This window comes from Ammospiza caudacuta, chromosome 5 (genome assembly GCF_027887145.1).
Source record: "Ammospiza caudacuta isolate bAmmCau1 chromosome 5, bAmmCau1.pri, whole genome shotgun sequence".
NCBI classification, from domain to species: Eukaryota; Metazoa; Chordata; class Aves; order Passeriformes; family Passerellidae; genus Ammospiza; species Ammospiza caudacuta.
Genome location: NC_080597.1, coordinates 65,488,485 through 65,504,146, shown reverse-complemented (window position 1 = coordinate 65,504,146; position 15,662 = coordinate 65,488,485). Strand labels below are relative to the sequence as shown.

General features: G+C 45.5%; 2 protein-coding genes across 4 annotated transcripts in view; one reads left to right on the top strand and one right to left on the bottom strand.

Moving 5' to 3' along the window:
- Nucleotides 1-61: 61 nt before the first annotated feature.
- PSMC2 (proteasome 26S subunit, ATPase 2) lies at nucleotides 62-8,946 on the top strand. 2 transcript variants are annotated; one of them, XM_058806101.1, is made up of 12 exons: nucleotides 66-266; nucleotides 2,538-2,575; nucleotides 3,681-3,762; nucleotides 4,638-4,737; nucleotides 5,042-5,173; nucleotides 5,810-5,882; nucleotides 6,027-6,122; nucleotides 6,381-6,545; nucleotides 7,048-7,135; nucleotides 7,764-7,966; nucleotides 8,479-8,575; nucleotides 8,676-8,946. In XM_058806101.1, exons 1-12 carry the CDS (start codon nucleotides 197-199, stop codon nucleotides 8,831-8,833), a joined length of 1,302 nt encoding a protein of 433 aa, XP_058662084.1. In that variant the 5' UTR covers nucleotides 66-196; the 3' UTR covers nucleotides 8,834-8,946. The 2 variants fall into 2 exon arrangements, with proteins under 2 accessions (XP_058662085.1, XP_058662084.1); XM_058806102.1 differs by lacking the exon at nucleotides 5,042-5,173 and having other exon boundaries at nucleotides 62-266.
- A 1,950-nt stretch (nucleotides 8,947-10,896) lies between these two features.
- Nucleotides 10,897-15,662, bottom strand: part of SLC26A5 (solute carrier family 26 member 5) — a 34,381-nt gene continuing 29,615 nt past the window's right edge. For both annotated transcript variants that reach the window (XM_058806099.1, XM_058806100.1), the window contains exons 17-20: nucleotides 14,624-14,734; nucleotides 13,540-13,746; nucleotides 13,224-13,278; nucleotides 10,897-12,690 (exon numbers count right to left, since the gene is read on the bottom strand). In XM_058806099.1, coding sequence (XP_058662082.1) covers nucleotides 12,548-12,690; nucleotides 13,224-13,278; nucleotides 13,540-13,746; nucleotides 14,624-14,734 — 516 coding nt within the window. In that variant the 3' untranslated portion in view covers nucleotides 10,897-12,547. The remainder of the gene's footprint in view (nucleotides 12,691-13,223; nucleotides 13,279-13,539; nucleotides 13,747-14,623; nucleotides 14,735-15,662) is intronic.

Genomic DNA, 15,662 nt, shown 5'->3' with positions numbered 1-15,662 from the left:
GGCCGGAGCGGCTCCCGCGGGGCGGTACCGGCGGCGCTGCCCCGGCCCGAGGGGTGAACCGGCGGCGCCGCGCGGAACTCCCGGCGGCGGCCGCGGCGCCGGGGGGAAGGAGTTGCCCGCGCGCCCGGGCCGCGGTGCACCCTGGTTTGTGTTCCGGGCGGAAGCGGCGCGGTGCTGCGTAAGGCGGGCGGGCGCGATGCCGGATTACCTGGGAGCCGACCAGAGGAAAACCAAGGAGGAGGAGAAGGAGGACAAACCCATCCGCGGTGAGGGCCCACGGACGGCGAGGACGCTCTCCGAGCAGCGCCCGGGGCGGGAGTGGGGCGGCGCCGCCGGCGGCCATGTCGGTGCCAGGAGCGGCGGGGCTGGAGGAGCGGCGGGGGGAAAGGGACTAAAAAGGATTAAAAAATGTCTCCAATGTGCGCTTTGGCGCTCCGGGAGTGCTCCCCATCCCGACCCGCAGCCCGTGCCCGGGCGGTGCCGCGGCTGGCGGGGAAGGAAGCGGGGCCGGCCGGGCCTCACGGAGACCGGGCTGTGAGGGCTGAGCGGGGCCGGGGCTCACGGGGACCGGGCTGTGAGGGCTGAGCGGGGCCGGGCCTCACGGAGACCGGGCTGTGAGGGCTGAGTGGGGCCGGGGCTCACGGGGACCGGGCTGTGAGGGCTGAGCGGGGCCGGGGCTCACGGGGACCGGGCTGTGAGGGGGGAGCGGGGCCGGGGCTCACGGGGACCGGGCTGTGAGGGCTGAGCGGGGCCGGGGCTCACGGGGACCGGGCTGTGAGGGCTGAGCGGGGCCGGGGCTCACGGGGACCGGGCTGTGAGGGGGGAGCCGGGCCGGGGCTCACGGGGACCGGGCTGTGAGGGGGGAGCGGGGCCGGGGCTCACGGGGACCGGGCTGTGAGGGGGGAGCGGGGCCCGCCCGGCTCTCGGGGCTGCCCCTGCCCCGCCCGTGGTGCGGAGCGAGCACCGCCTGGAGCTGTCCGGGGAAGGAATGGACCATCCGCCTTTTAAGTCTTGTTCTTTTACAAAAGCTTCCTAAAATGTCGAATTTCCTTATCGGGAGAGGGAAAATGCCTTTTGTGGTTTAGTACTTATTTCCAGACTTTAAATGTCCAGCAAAACGTGATACGGTAATGTTACACTTCCCTGGGGGAGGCTGTGGTGAGGTGAGGGCCGGTCTGTTCTGCCGTGCCCGCAGGGAGAGAAATCGAGGACATGACCCAAGGTGAGAAGGGGAGACTCATATTAGGGATTAGAAAAAAAATTTCGCAGTTCGGGTGGTCAGGCACCGTGATAGATTGCCCAGGGAGGTGGAGTCGCCATCCCTGCAGGAGTTCCGGAACGTCTGGATCTGTCGCTGGGTGATGTGGTGTGGGGGTTACAGGGGCAGGGCTGGCCTGATGGTTGGCCTTGATGATCATGATGGTCCATTGGACTTGATGATCATGAAAGTCTCTCCCAACCTTGAAAATTCCGTGAAAGTTTCTTTCTCTTGCCGGGGGAGCGCCCCAGAGCTGCCCTGTGCTGCCGCTGTCGTTCCGAGTCCCGGCAAGCAGGAGAGGGAAGGGGGCCGAGGTTTCCGAGGTTTCCCAGGATGCCGGCACCGTGTGAAAGTTGCCTGGTTGCCCCTCATGTTTTAACTTATTGTGGCTTTTTATTTCGTGTTAGTAAATATTTAATAAAGCATCTGGAAGCACAAGCAGTGCAAAATGTAATTAGTGATGGACTTTGAACTGTTCCCATTCAAGAAAGATTTCTAAATTATAGCAACAGAGTGTTCAGCAGCTATAAAAAGCAATCAATGGGGTGGTACAAATAGTCAGGAAAGAAGTGCAGATCAACATAGAAGGTCTTCAGAGTGTTGTATAACACGTGCTGCTCCCAGATCACCACAGAATAATGAGGTTGGAGGAGACCTCTGAGATCATGGAGTCCAACCTGTGCCCTAACACCTCAACTAGACCATAGCAGCAAGTGCCACATCCACCAATTCTGTGTGGTTTGGGCTCCATCTGTCTCAAAAAGAGTGGAATTAGACAGGAGAGGAAACAGGGATGGGAAGGGTGTTAGAGGCCGGTGATGTGAGTGGTGTGGCAGAGTGGCACTAGCAGAGCAGTATTTTTCTTACTTCATGGAGAGGAGTCACCGGAGCCACCTCTGTGCAGAGACAGAGTGACAGTGGTGCCAGTTTTTCATTGATGCTTTCTTGAACATCTAGAAACAAAAAGTTAAAAAGATGAAGTGATATCTTCAGTTCCTCTTTTGAACAGTCACGGGCTGGGAGACTCTGAGAGAAGCAGAGTTGAAGTGGCCTGCTTGCTGTGACTCTGAGTGCTGCAGGTGTTTGGACTGATAAAGTAGCTGGAGACCCTGGTTCATTTTTCTTACATATCTGATGGTTTTTTTGTTCCACTTTGTTTCAGTGAAAAGTGGAAACTCAAAAGAATCTCTCCAAAATGTTTTGATCCTTTAGAGGCAGAATTAACACTGCTGGCTTTGTTTTCAGAACTGGAAGCTAAATCTCTCTTGTCTTGTTTCAGCTCTTGATGAAGGAGATATTGCCTTGCTGAAAACATATGTAAGTAGCACACAGCTGTGGGAGTGTGAAAGGCACAGAGCAGTTCTGGGGGGAATAAGTGTAGGAGGGGAGGGGTGGAGAGTAACTCTGCTTCTCCTGGTGATTTGCTCTGCTCCCAAAATCTTCTCTCCCTTTTCACCTTCCAATGACATGCAGCCTGCAACACTGAAAACAATCCTGGGTGTGTTTCTCTAGTTTTGTTTTGTATCTCGTTGCTGATTGCCACAGGGCTCTAACAGCCAGGGCTTTACTAGAGCTTTTTCACTGGCCAGTTCTCTTGGTTTATACAAAAAATAATTTTAAAACTCCCTCCTGCCAAATTGACTTGCTTTTAGCCATCATGTTAAAAGAACATAATGTTGGGAGGCACTTTTCACAGACAATAAGGCTGAAAGTGGCAATCCACCCTTTCCACTGGCAAGTACACTTGGTCTGCAAAAGAACTCTTGAAAGATGAAACTTACAGCTTAGGTATGTTTGGCAGAAATCTGAATTTTGTTGACACCAAGACTCCTTTACAAAGCTCTGAAATGCAGCAGGTACCCACTGCAGCTTCTTATTTTGTTGCCAGTGATCTACCAAGGAGATATTGTACAGCAAATCCAGGTCTGACTCTGCCTGTGTTAGGCAGATCTGGACCAAAAAAAGCATTTTATCACAAGCAAGAATTCTGATTCGCCCCTTGATCCTTCTGCTGTCCTCTGTGGATGATGGAAAGGTTGGGTAAGGCAGTTAAAGCACTTGTACAGATGTTTTCAGAAAGTGTATTCTGAATTCTCTGTATATATCAGTTTACTAAGTATGTTTTAAACTATAGGAGAAGCAATTTGAAAAAGTAAGGCTGAATGGGTTTAAAAGAAAAACAAATTATTAAAGTTTACAAACATGGAAAATTTCCATCTTCCCAGCTGGTCAGTTGTGTGTAGATGCACTTCACTTTTGCAAACAGAAATATTGTTACTGGAGGTTAATTCTGTCATCTTTGGCTGCCATCAGTGGTTGGCTGTTACACCAAGACAGTCTGTTGATGGGCAGCACCTCTTGTCACTTTTTCCTAAACATGAGATAATTTGGCTTAGGAAATCTCCCTGCTATTCCTTTCCAGGGCCAGAGCACGTACTCAAGGCAGATCAAGCAAGTAGAAGATGATATTCAACAACTGCTTAAGAAAATCAATGAGCTCACTGGTATGTTTGTGTTGTAGAAAGCTTTCAGTAGAGGAGCCACAGGTACCAAAACAAGTGTTGTAAGAAGTTGATTTCCAGCAATTTCTGCATTGATTTTTAGTTGTTATTTTCCTCCAAAGAACACAGTTCTGTATTTGGTAGCATGAGACTTTTGCTTGTTAGGTGATGTTTTTTTCAACTGGACAGGGCTAATCTGTACATCTGATTTTGTAATTTTGTACTTTAACACATTTTTAATCAAAACTCTGGTTTTTATATGTAGTGGTGGCATGAAACAAATGCCCCTTTCTGACACCAGATAATGAAGTAGTGATAACAGTAACAATTAATTTGTTTCCTAATTTTTTCTTTCACTGATGTATGTTTTTTGCTCTGTTGCTAATCCTGCAGTGGCTCTGAGTTGTGCCAGGAAGACAGAAATTTCTCTTGTAAAATAATGTTGATTCTTTTAAATCCATAATGGAGATGGTACTTGTTACATGCATGTTTTGGAAGATTTGTGGGGTTTTATCTGTGTGAATCCCTTAGTTTCTGATACTTTGCACTGGAGCTCAGTGAAAACACTCAAGAGTTTCAGTCCTTTAGTGAAATGTAGATATCCAGTATCAATGCTCTGTCCTGCTGTAATCATCCCCACACTGCAGAATTGGCTGGGAGGGTGGCCAGGCTGGGATTTGTGTGTTCAGCTGGCATGGTCACGTAGGCTCTTGCCTTAGGAAACTTGTTCTTTAGGAAATCCATCAAAGATATGTGTGTGTTGTTTTGGAGGTCTCTCAAAAAGCTTCCTGCAGGGTTATCTCTGAGTTTTGCTCTGGGAAGGATGGCTGACATCCCAGTGAGCTGTTTCCTCCTCAGCTTGTTTGTGCTGCACGCAGGAATCAAGGAATCTGACACTGGCCTGGCTCCTCCTGCCCTTTGGGATCTGGCTGCAGATAAACAAACTCTGCAAAGTGAGCAACCATTGCAAGTTGCAAGGTGGGAGCACTCTTACTCTTCCAGTAGAGCTCCATAGTGTTAAAAATCTGATTTATAGCTTATGTATGGACTTCTTTTATAAAAAGAATTCCATGTTGTGCATATTGAAAGTGCTTTTTACCACTGTCATTATGTGTGATGTATTTCATACTTGTGCTTACTTCTGCAGTTGTTGAATGAGGCTGAAAAGGTGTAATCACAAGTACAGGAGGGATTCTGGTGTATTTGGAAAATGTGACTCTCTTGATGCTCATGCTTATAAGCAGTTTGTGTGCCTGGAGGGTCAGTTGTGTTTGTGTGTTAGGTGCACAAAGATCATCAATGCAGACTCCGAGGATCCCAAGTACATTATCAATGTCAAGCAATTTGCCAAGTTTGTGGTGGATCTCAGTGACCAGGTGGCACCTACTGACATAGAAGAAGGCATGAGAGTTGGGTATGCAAAGTTTTTCTGTTCTTGTGAGTCTTCCTGCAGACTGAAGCTTTCTCTGAGTTATTTCATGTTGTAGTTTGACAGGTCAGCAAGCCTTCATTTCCAGTTTTTGCAGTGGTTGAAATTGCACCACTGCTGTCTTTCTCTTGGATGTCAGTAACTCACCTGCATGCTCTGCTGGAATCTTGTTTTGATGTTATTTTGACAAAAATTGACCAAACCCATGTGTCATTGGACAGAAACCTTTCAGTTCAGGCCCCAGCAGTGCCAGCTTTCAGGGAGCCTGTGTAGGATCCTTCTTTGGCACTCTGAGGTTACACTTTAAACAGCCAGGAAATGTTCACTGATGATGTAAAACCTGTTACTTTAAGAGTCAATATTTTGCCAGTTTGCTCTGTGGGATGTTTTGAAATTTAATTTTCAAAATACTTTGGAATTAATAGTTTTGGAAACCTTAAAATTCTCTACAGAAAGAATTCCAGTATCTGGCCTACCTGACTATTAACTTTCAGGGCTGGGCTGTCTTGATGCCAGAGAAAAGAACAGCTCAAGAATTCAGTCTCTCATTTACAGAGTTGTTTCTACAAAACACTTTACTTAACCAGTGTTACAATAATAGTCTTTGTGCTTCCTCACCAGGGTGGACAGAAACAAGTACCAAATCCACATCCCCTTGCCTCCAAAGATTGATCCCACAGTCACCATGATGCAAGTGAGAGTTGCCTTTACTTATTTTGACGTGGCTTTATCTTGTAATTGTGATTCCTTTTGCTGGATTTTGTTGTGGGCTGTTGAAAGCCTGTGGAGATTTGTTGCACCAGGCTGGTAACTGCTCACTCACCTCTTTGTTGTGCAGGTAGAAGAAAAACCTGATGTCACTTACAGTGATGTTGGTGGCTGTAAAGAGCAGATTGAAAAGCTGAGAGAGGTGGTGGAAACCCCTCTGCTTCACGTAAGTAACCTCCAGATTGAAGCCTCTATTATTTTGGAGGTATTCTGGCCATCTGTGAGCATCTGAAAAAGCAAGAAAAGACAATGTTACTGAGTGTAAACAGTTCAATGAAAGGAAGTCAGGTTTTACCATGTTAAATCCAGCCCAGCCTCATTTACCTTGCTCTTCATTAATGATTTCCTTGATTTGCATATATGCTGTGATACACATAATATTTAATTTGCACATAACCTTGCCTTCTGGCTCCCTTTATTACAGCCTGAGAGATTTGTGAACCTGGGAATTGAGCCTCCCAAAGGAGTGCTTTTGTTTGGGCCACCTGGCACAGGCAAAACGCTCTGTGCCCGTGCTGTGGCTAACAGGACTGATGCCTGCTTCATCAGAGTCATTGGATCTGAGCTGGTGCAGAAATACGTGGGGGAGGTAAGAGCAAATACCTAAAGGAGTGGAGGGGTTTGCAGATCTCCCTTGGGTACCAGACACCACTCTGGGGGTGAGGGATGGATGTCCTTGGAAGCTGCAGGGGGCAGGAGCTGTCAGACAAATCACTGCAGGTCAGGCAGTGGTGACATGACCTCAGCTTTGCTGTCACTTAGGAGAGGGATTTTGCAGTACAGAGTTCAATCTGCAAAGTTCAGGAAGATTCTGGAATTAGGATTCTGCTCCCAACTCTGCCACTTGTTTTTCAATTGGCCCTGAGGTAAATTACTTAATCTATACTTCTCAGTTTAAGAGCAGTAATTTTTTATCTCCTTTAAAAATTGCTTTAAGCTTTAAACTTCTCCCAGTATATATGTAAACAAATAAAAAGAGTTTTCACATTGGAAACTTAGAAGTATTTGGAAGCATGAAAAGTTTGGTTTTGATAGTTTTCCTTTAATGTGCCTAAAATCTCTTAACAAGATCTTGATTATTTTGCTTTCAGGGAGCCAGAATGGTTCGTGAACTCTTTGAAATGGCCAGAACTAAGAAAGCTTGCCTTATATTCTTTGATGAGATTGATGCCATTGGAGGTATGTTTGTAGTAGCTACAGTTCTAATCTCCTGTGAGAGCTTCCAGGTTTTCTTTAGTTCTGTATCTGGATAGCTGCATTTCAAGAAAAGTGCTTGTAAATACTGAGTTAGCAAAACTACTCCCAGCATACCCTGTGTCCAGGAAGCTGTCAGGAAGTGGTTTATATAGCCCAGATGGAAAGCCATTTTTGCACATTTGGGACACTCAGATTATTTGAACTTTAGTGAAGAACCTCTGTATTTTGTTTGCAGAAAAGTATTGTTAACTTAAACCCCCTTCAGCTTCTGGAGTACACTCAACATCTTTGTTACTTCCTAAACATTATTATTTTTCTCAAAAGAAAAGTCCTTTGAAAGTAGAACAGTTCTTACATAGATAGGAGATAAGGATGATTTTGGTTGAGGGAAGGGCAAAACAAACAAAACCACATGGGTAAATTCCAGCATCCTGGCCGGTTGTTATGTAGTGAGACAGAGGCCCTTTTGTACTCAGGACCTTTTTAACTCTGCACAATTACTTGTATGCACTTAAAAGTCATTTCCCCAGGTGTCCCACAGTGTTGCAGCCCCTGTGACACTCTGAGTCCATGGCCTGGAGCTGCCTCTCCCCGTGTGTCTCCTGTGCAGGTGCTCGTTTCGATGACGGCGCCGGCGGGGACAACGAGGTGCAGCGCACCATGCTGGAGCTCATCAACCAGCTGGATGGCTTTGACCCCCGGGGCAACATCAAAGTGCTCATGGCCACAAACAGGCCTGACACTCTGGACCCAGCTCTGATGAGGCCTGGCAGGCTGGACAGGAAGATCGAGTTCAGCCTGCCTGATCTCGAGGTGAGAACTCTTTATTTCACTGTCAAGTGTGTTCTGATGGCAGAGTGTTTCTTAAGTTAGGGCATCATTGTCTGGAAGTTTATGAGAATCAGCAAATGCAGCACTCTTAAATGTGGGGGATTAAAGATGTGCCAAAGGTTTTTCCACAATGCACAGATTCCATCCTGGCCAAGAAGCCATGGTAGGCAGCTGTAATCACTATGTTCCTGCCTCAACAGAGAAAAAATCCTTTAACCAGATCCAAAATTTACTTCAGAAGCTGGAATGTGGTTGGCTCTTCTGAGAGAGATTTCTTGAGGTACTTCTATAATGAAAGCCCTTTTTAGAGTTATTTTCTTAGTTTAGTGTCATGAACACTTAGACATTCCAGTCCAGATATGGGAAACCATAGTTGGGCAGCAAATACAAGATGCATTTTCCATTTGCCTCTGCTCTGGAGGCAGACAGCTGCAGGCTGGAGTCATCACCTCTTTCATGCCATGAACACCTCTGTCCTCCTCCCTTTCCCTCAGGGCCGAACTCACATCTTCAAGATCCACGCTCGTTCCATGAGTGTGGAGAGGGACATCAGGTTTGAGCTGCTGGCTCGGCTGTGTCCTAACAGCACAGGTAAGCTGCATGTGTTTGTTCCTGCACTTGGATAGCTCTGTGTGTGTCCCCAGGCAGTCAGTGCTGAGCTGTTATCCCTGTCTGTCTGTCTGTCTCCCAGGCGCTGAGATCCGCAGTGTGTGCACGGAGGCAGGGATGTTCGCTATCCGAGCGCGCCGCAAGATCGCCACCGAGAAGGATTTCCTGGAGGCGGTGAACAAAGTCATCAAATCCTACGCCAAGTTCAGCGCTACCCCCCGCTACATGACCTACAATTGACACCTGGGAAGGCTCTTCCTGTTCCCCCAAAACTTTCTGTGGAACAAACATCCAAGTGTAGTGATTTGTGTTTTGTTCTTGGAAGTTAGAAATAAATGGTGTTCCAAACAGTAGGGGTGTGTTCATTGTGAGTGTTCTGCTCCAGTGGACTCTTGCTGCTGTTGGGAAAAGATCTTACTGAGGTTACAGCAGCATGGCTAATTTAAAATCAGATACCTGGGCAATGTCAGAATCTCAAGTTTAGATGTCTGGTCACCATTTACACCCTGAAACTTGAATCTGAGCCATAGAGGTGCTGGAAGACCCCTGAGTGACTCCAGTGTTTCTGGGTGTGCTGAGAAGTGCTTGTGTGTCCCACGAAAACAGGAGTTGTCATGGGAAGGCACTTGTGATGGTCTGAGTCATTGCCCAGCTAAGGGAAAACATGAAGGGCACATTCTATCCCTCCCTTGGTGAATGCTCTGGTACCATCACAGCTTGTTTTTTTTTTTATCTTCAGTGGTTTTTCTATCCCTTTTGCTGAGATTCTTTGTTGTGTCTTACAAAATAGTAAATGGGTCAAGGAGGAGGAAGGTGTAATTTCTCAGTGCTGTGGGATGGAAAATTCCTTTTCCCTGCTCCTGCTGTGAAGTTTGACAGCAGTCTGGTAGTGAGCACTTTGATACATTGTGTGACTTGTCTGAGATGCTGCTGCACACAGGATGACCGGGACAGGCTCCTGGTTCTCCAGAGCTGAGCAGTGGCTGGGAGTTGTTGGCCACACAGGCAGCCCTGAAAGGTTAATCCTCGTCTGTCTGACAAGGTCCTGTAGAGCTGGGTGTGCTCAACAGAAAACAACAGCCTTCCTTTTCTTTCCAGTGTTGCATTAAAGTGGTTTCAGGGGAAGAGCTGGAAGAGTTTAAAGAAACACCTGAGGGGAAAAAATGCCTTTGGGAACTGCTTTGTCTTGGAAGTGGGAGAAGTTTTATTGTCAGTTATATCAAAATGAGACCCATCAATTTATCAAGCTTAAATTATAAAGCCACTTCTATTTTTTTTTTAATAGGAAATGTGTGCAATAGGGAGAGTATGCAGCTATGGACTGGGCTAGGGTTCTGGCTGGTGTCAGTATCTTGATATGGAAACCTGGTCAATCTCAATACTTGTGTGTCATTTCAGGAAGAACGTTTTGGGGAGGGATGCAGGTTTATTGGTGGGACAGAATGTTGCTCTCATTTTCAGAAAGCAGCACTGACAGCATCTCTGTTTACTAGGAGCAGCACTTGAAATCAAGTGTAGCTTTTATTTGAGAAGGGTAAGTGAAGTATGGAGAAAGAGTTTGGATCTTACCAGGTATCCTGAATTATCATCAGTGCTCTTGCAAAAAAGGAGGGGAAAGGAACATGACCCTGATTTTTACAAGGTACCAGCCACATTTAGGCCATCCAGTGCCATCTGCTGTGGTGGGGCTTCAGCAGCAGGGGGGTGGCACTCCCCTGTCCCTGCAGACAAACTGGAGCCCTGTCACAAGGGTAAAGGACCTGGGGTTGTTTATTCTGGCACTTTTGGATAGTGGTCAGTTAATGAGTGCAGGGAAGAGGAAATGGGTTCCCTTTTTAGGGTCTGGCTCGGGCTGCCAGGGGGAGGCAGTGCTTCAGCTGGTGGCAGCCAAACACAGGAAGAGATGAGCAAAAGCTGCTGAAAATTTTGTTCTATGGATGAGTTACCAGCATTGCTGGGGGGTTGATGCAGGAGCACTTGTTCTGCATGGTCTAGGATGAGAACTTTCTTGGGCAAAGGTTTTCAGTCCAGCATTTCAGCAGCTCCCTGGGAAGTGCATCTGTTTCTGCCACAGTGGGAGATCCAGCTTTAGTTGTGTATCCCTGTGAGGCCTGAAATGGAGAGGGATTCGTGGGGGTTGGAGGAGAGAGGAGCAGGAACCAGCAGAGCAGGGAACACTGCCTGGAGGTGGAAACCTCTCCTGGCATCACACTTGTATCTGGGGCTCTCAGCCTGTCCCTCAGACCGAGTCTCACCAAGACAAAGTGGAAAATTTTGACAAGTGACAACACTTTATTTTGGAACTTGACAGGATTTCGATGTGAACTGAAGAGACTAGAGAGTTAAAAACTGAAGCTGCAACAAGCTGAAAGTAGAAAAATATACTGTATGTAGATACAAAGGCTTGTTGAACTAGTTAACATTATAAAATGTACCAAAAGTTGTTTAAATAAGCACACACAATGTTTCATATGCATGCACTTCATCCTTGGAACTCCAGCTAAGCAGCAATTTCTGATGCAGAAAGCTTCCCATCCTTATGGGCAGGGGAGTCTGAGGAAACAAAGTATCTTCCCCAACTCCCCTGGTCCCTGGAAACAGTTTACCTGAAGCAAGCCCTAAATGTTTACCTGAAGTAAGCCCTAAGTGTAAGAGCCTGAAATAAAACAAGATTATTACATTCTGTGACCAGAGGTGAGGAAGGTGTCTGAATTCCTTATGCACTGGACCTGTGATTTGAGGGTGCTGAGTGAAATGTCACTGATGCCTCACTTGCCCTGTGCTGTCAAAATAACCTACAGAGAAACACTTTTAGGTTTCTGCCTCTGCTGAGCTTCACAATGACTGCTGTGAGAGAAACAGGAGCATTGAAGATTTCTTTTGCATGATTTCCATGGTTTCCACCTCACACCTGAAATGAGACAGTACTGCAGTGGCCAGGCTGACAATAGAAAAAGAAATCCCATGCTACTGTTTCTTTTAAAAACCCAAACATGTACCATTTTTGAGTTCTATTGAACTCTATTTCTCAAAGCACTTAAAAGCTGTGGCAGAAGCAGCACTACTGGAAGGAAGATAGGCAACAGAAAAATACCTTTTTTTTTTTTTAACCATTGAGACCTTGCCTAAATTTTTATTCCATCTTAAGAGACTGCATATAGGGCATCAGTTCTTAACTTAAATAGGCTTCATTCCTGTCTTAAACCAATTTTGTCTTTAAACTCTGAAGATAAATTAAGTTTAGATTAAAATCAGCTGTGTTTTCTAGAAAGCCTAACCAAGTTTTGGCAGTGCAAGTACTGTACTGATAATGGAATAATTAAACAACGAGTTTCTGACTTCAAGTTCACTTGGAGCAGAAATGAAGAATTTGGGTATAGCTGAGACAGGTTAAGTATTTAAAAAAAAAAACAAAACTCTACCATCCAGGTTTAAAAACAGCAGCAGCTAAATGCCACCAGTGTGAATTCATTAATCCAGCTGGCAAAGTATTGTAAATTGTACCAATCTGTTGTATGCAGATGTTGACATCAGGCTTTAAAAGTCATCTAATAAAGTTATTTAAAGACACTGGTACAGTGTATTGCACTTGCAGAACAGTTACCTCCTGCAAGATCCCACGTGTAGTGAGTTAAAGTGCCCATTTTCTCAACAGGAATAGGAATGTCACCTCGTCCACCAGATTCTGACTGCAGCAAAATACACTGAATTTTCTTTTCTTGCATAATTTTGTGCTTGCTTATTATTATTGGAAGGCTATACCCTGATCAAAGGAAAAAATTCAAGAGCATGAAGGCTTCCGTTTCCTTTTCTACTTTCCCTACAAAAAACAAACACCACCCCATACCCATAGGTGGAAACAGCCTCAGGCTCTCTTCAAACTGTGCAAATTAAATATTCAGAAAGAATCTCCATCAGCATAGACCTGGCTCCCATTCTGCTCAGTGCCACTCTTCAAAGGTCAGAGCCAGCCTGTGCAGCAGACCCATCTTTCATTTGGCAGGCAAGGACAGCATCGTGAACACTGTGAAACAGCAACTCTCTTGTTACACTTTTATCAAAAAAATTCAGTCTTGTCAGCTCATTCATAACAGGGCCTACAAAACAAAACCCAAACATGGCATCAGCACATACACTTAAGTACAAGGATGGAAGACAATGGCATAGCAGGAAGATGAGAACTTGTTCTCTTACTTTTTGTTACTAAAAAATTGAAATAGTCAAGTGCATCACATGCTACTTTTATTCCAAGCAGTCTGTGCCTATGCAGACATAGGCAGAGGCCTATTCTTGGCAGAAGATGTTACAATCCCAAATATTGGATATTGGAACATTTCAGGTTTTTCTCCTCATTCCATTACCACTACAATTCCAAGATACTAAGTTAAGTGTGGCATTCACAACTTGCCAGCTGGAAGAAATGGGAGCAGGATCCCCTCCTCACAAAGCTCATTTCATCAGTGCTCTACTTTCACTGAAGTTAAGGCTCTTGCTTTTCCTCAAATCCAATTTTATGTGAAGTGCTGATACTACTGAGGCACTACTGGCAGCAGGAAATTGGGGAGCAGAGGGAAGGAGTTAAAACACAATCTCTCCCATAAAGCTCACAAAAACAAAAATCTCTACTCACCACTACAGCCGGCAATGCAGACATATATATCAACTTTGTTGTGTTCTTTTATAATCTACAACAGAGTAAAGCTGAAGTTAAATGCAGATAATACATCATCATACACATCAAACACAGTTCTGGAAGCCAAATACTGTGAAAGCTGCAGAGAACACATTCCCCAGTATTCAGCTAAAACTTACAAAATTAAACCAGTGACTAGGCGAGATACTGGATTGTATTTAAACAGGCAGTTATGTCTCATGCTGACAGGCTCCTTATTTGCTATCTGAAAAGTTTTCTGTGAGTTTTTCTGGGAGAAAAAACCCCTACTTACTGATTTTAGTGCTTTTGCTCCAACTGAATCCACAAAGTTCACCGGGGTGAAATCCAGGATTAAAGAGTGAATATCTGATTTGGGCTCCACAAAATGTTCATGCTCCTCAGGAGACATGTCATGTACACTAGAATCTGCAAATTTTCCATTCACAGGTAAGTCATCACTGGCTATCTCATGTTTTACACCTGCTTCTACGTCGTTCGTCTGGGAGAGAAGATGAACAAAGCTTAAAGGCAATCAATGCTTTTTCAATGTAAATCCCTTTGCTCCCCTCACTGGTGGTCTTTAAGCCTTTAAAAGTTGAGAAGCTGCTGGTGATTACAGAAACTGGCTTGACAGGCACACACACTTCCATATCTTGTGTATATCAAGGTTTGTTCTCTCATGCCCAGCCTTTTAACAGTCACACACAAGCAGCTCAAAGCTGTTATCTCAGGACTGAATTACCCTTTTCCTTCAAACACTGACACCTGTTCAACTTTACTGTCACATTTGTACTCCATTTCCTTGCCTTATCCCATCAAGACCTATATATTAAAAATAAAGAACAGCAATTGGGCTCTGAAGTTAGGCCTTTTTTAGGTTTCCTATGGTAAAATCACACACTCTCTCCCACCATGGTGGTGAATTTATATATGCATAAAAGTACAAGCATGTCCCAAATAACCCTTCTCAGTGTATCTGGGCCATGCCAGGATTAGCAGAGGGGATGGCACCTTCTTGTTACAGGGGCTGCTAATTAGAATTAATTTTATTCTATATTATTCCTACATTATTATTCCAAGTGTGTGTGGAAGGGCAGAGTCCCTTTGATTTCTGCCAACACCACTGTTGGTGAGACAGCATGACTGTGGAGAGTTTCTGTGCTACTCTGTGCTACCTGAATGCAATCAAGGTCCAACATAATTATCCAATACAGCAGTGAGCCTCTGATCCTTACACTGTTCCTTCAGCCACCTGTCCCCAGTGCACAGCACTTCCTCCCTAAGCAGCACACCTTGTACGAAACACAAGAGTGGTAACACCTGAGAGCAGCCTGCAAGCTGATAAAGCAGAGGTAAATATTTACAGAAGAGCTCACCAGCTTCAGCACAGCTTTCTTTCTCTGTTCATTTGCTGCCTTTATCTCCCTGGCATGGCGCTTCTGGGCTTTTTTCCTTGCTTTTAATAAGGCAGCAGGGTCCACTCCAGTCTGTCAGGAGAAGAAAGTATGATCAGAGGAGACTCAGCTTGTTAGGATGGCACTGGAGTATCAATTTGCACCGAATTAATCACTGCCATAAATTTAAACAAGAAGCCTGCATTTTCCAGCTTTCCTCGGTGGGGGTGAGAACAGTGTAAAGAAGGAATCATCTTGGCAAGCACTGTGTTAACAAGATGAGGGAAAGATGCATCTCATTCTTTTCTTGAAATCAGAGAGTGTCGTGTTTCCACCAAATGCTGATTGGAGTGCAGAGAGCAAAGGGGAGAGAGTGCACTTGGGCAATAATCACCAATATCTCTTGCTTTGTGAGGGGAAGTACCACCCACCTGGTTTGTATAAGACTCGCCATGGCAGCTACAGAAAAATGTTTCAGAAGTTAGTACAGGTCAGGGGCTCTGCTGTTGCCACTGCCACCCAGTGACAGCAGGGGTGACACAGGCAGTGAGGCGCACCCTGCCTGCAGCTCATCTGCTGCCCATGGGAGGCACTAAATGCCCACAGGATTCCACATCTTACACTCCAGTAAAGTTAATGCCCACAGGATTCCACATCTTACACTCCAGTAAAGTTAGTTACCCAACAAGCAAACTTTTATTCCCATTTTGTTTTCAGCTCAGCAACTATTTTCCTGTTGAAAAAAAAGGTCTGACCAGTTTGTGTTTGACCAGTTCTGCACCCACCACTTTCCACTCACGAGCAGTCAGTATGAGGCCACACTTAGTTTATTCCCTCCCACCATGTTGTTGCTTCCTAAGATAATTTGTAGTTGGCTGGAGGATAACCTTCTCATATTGTACAGATCACCAGGGGCTGCAGGCTGAGAAACACTGTGCTAAGGGCTACACTAAAGGAGCTAAAGACAAGCAAGTTTCAGAAGCCAGTTTGAATTTTTAGGACACAGAGATTAAAGAATTTA

Coding starts and splice junctions, on each gene's coding strand:
- PSMC2 (XM_058806101.1), top strand. CDS start 197: ATGCCGGATTACCTGGGAGCCGACCAGAGGAAAACCAAGGAGGAGGAG. Junction 6,123..6,380: donor TGGAAACCCCTCTGCTTCAC/GTAAGTAACCTC, acceptor CCTTTATTACAG/CCTGAGAGATTTGTGAACCT. Junction 7,136..7,763: donor TGAGATTGATGCCATTGGAG/GTATGTTTGTAG, acceptor TCTCCTGTGCAG/GTGCTCGTTTCGATGACGGC.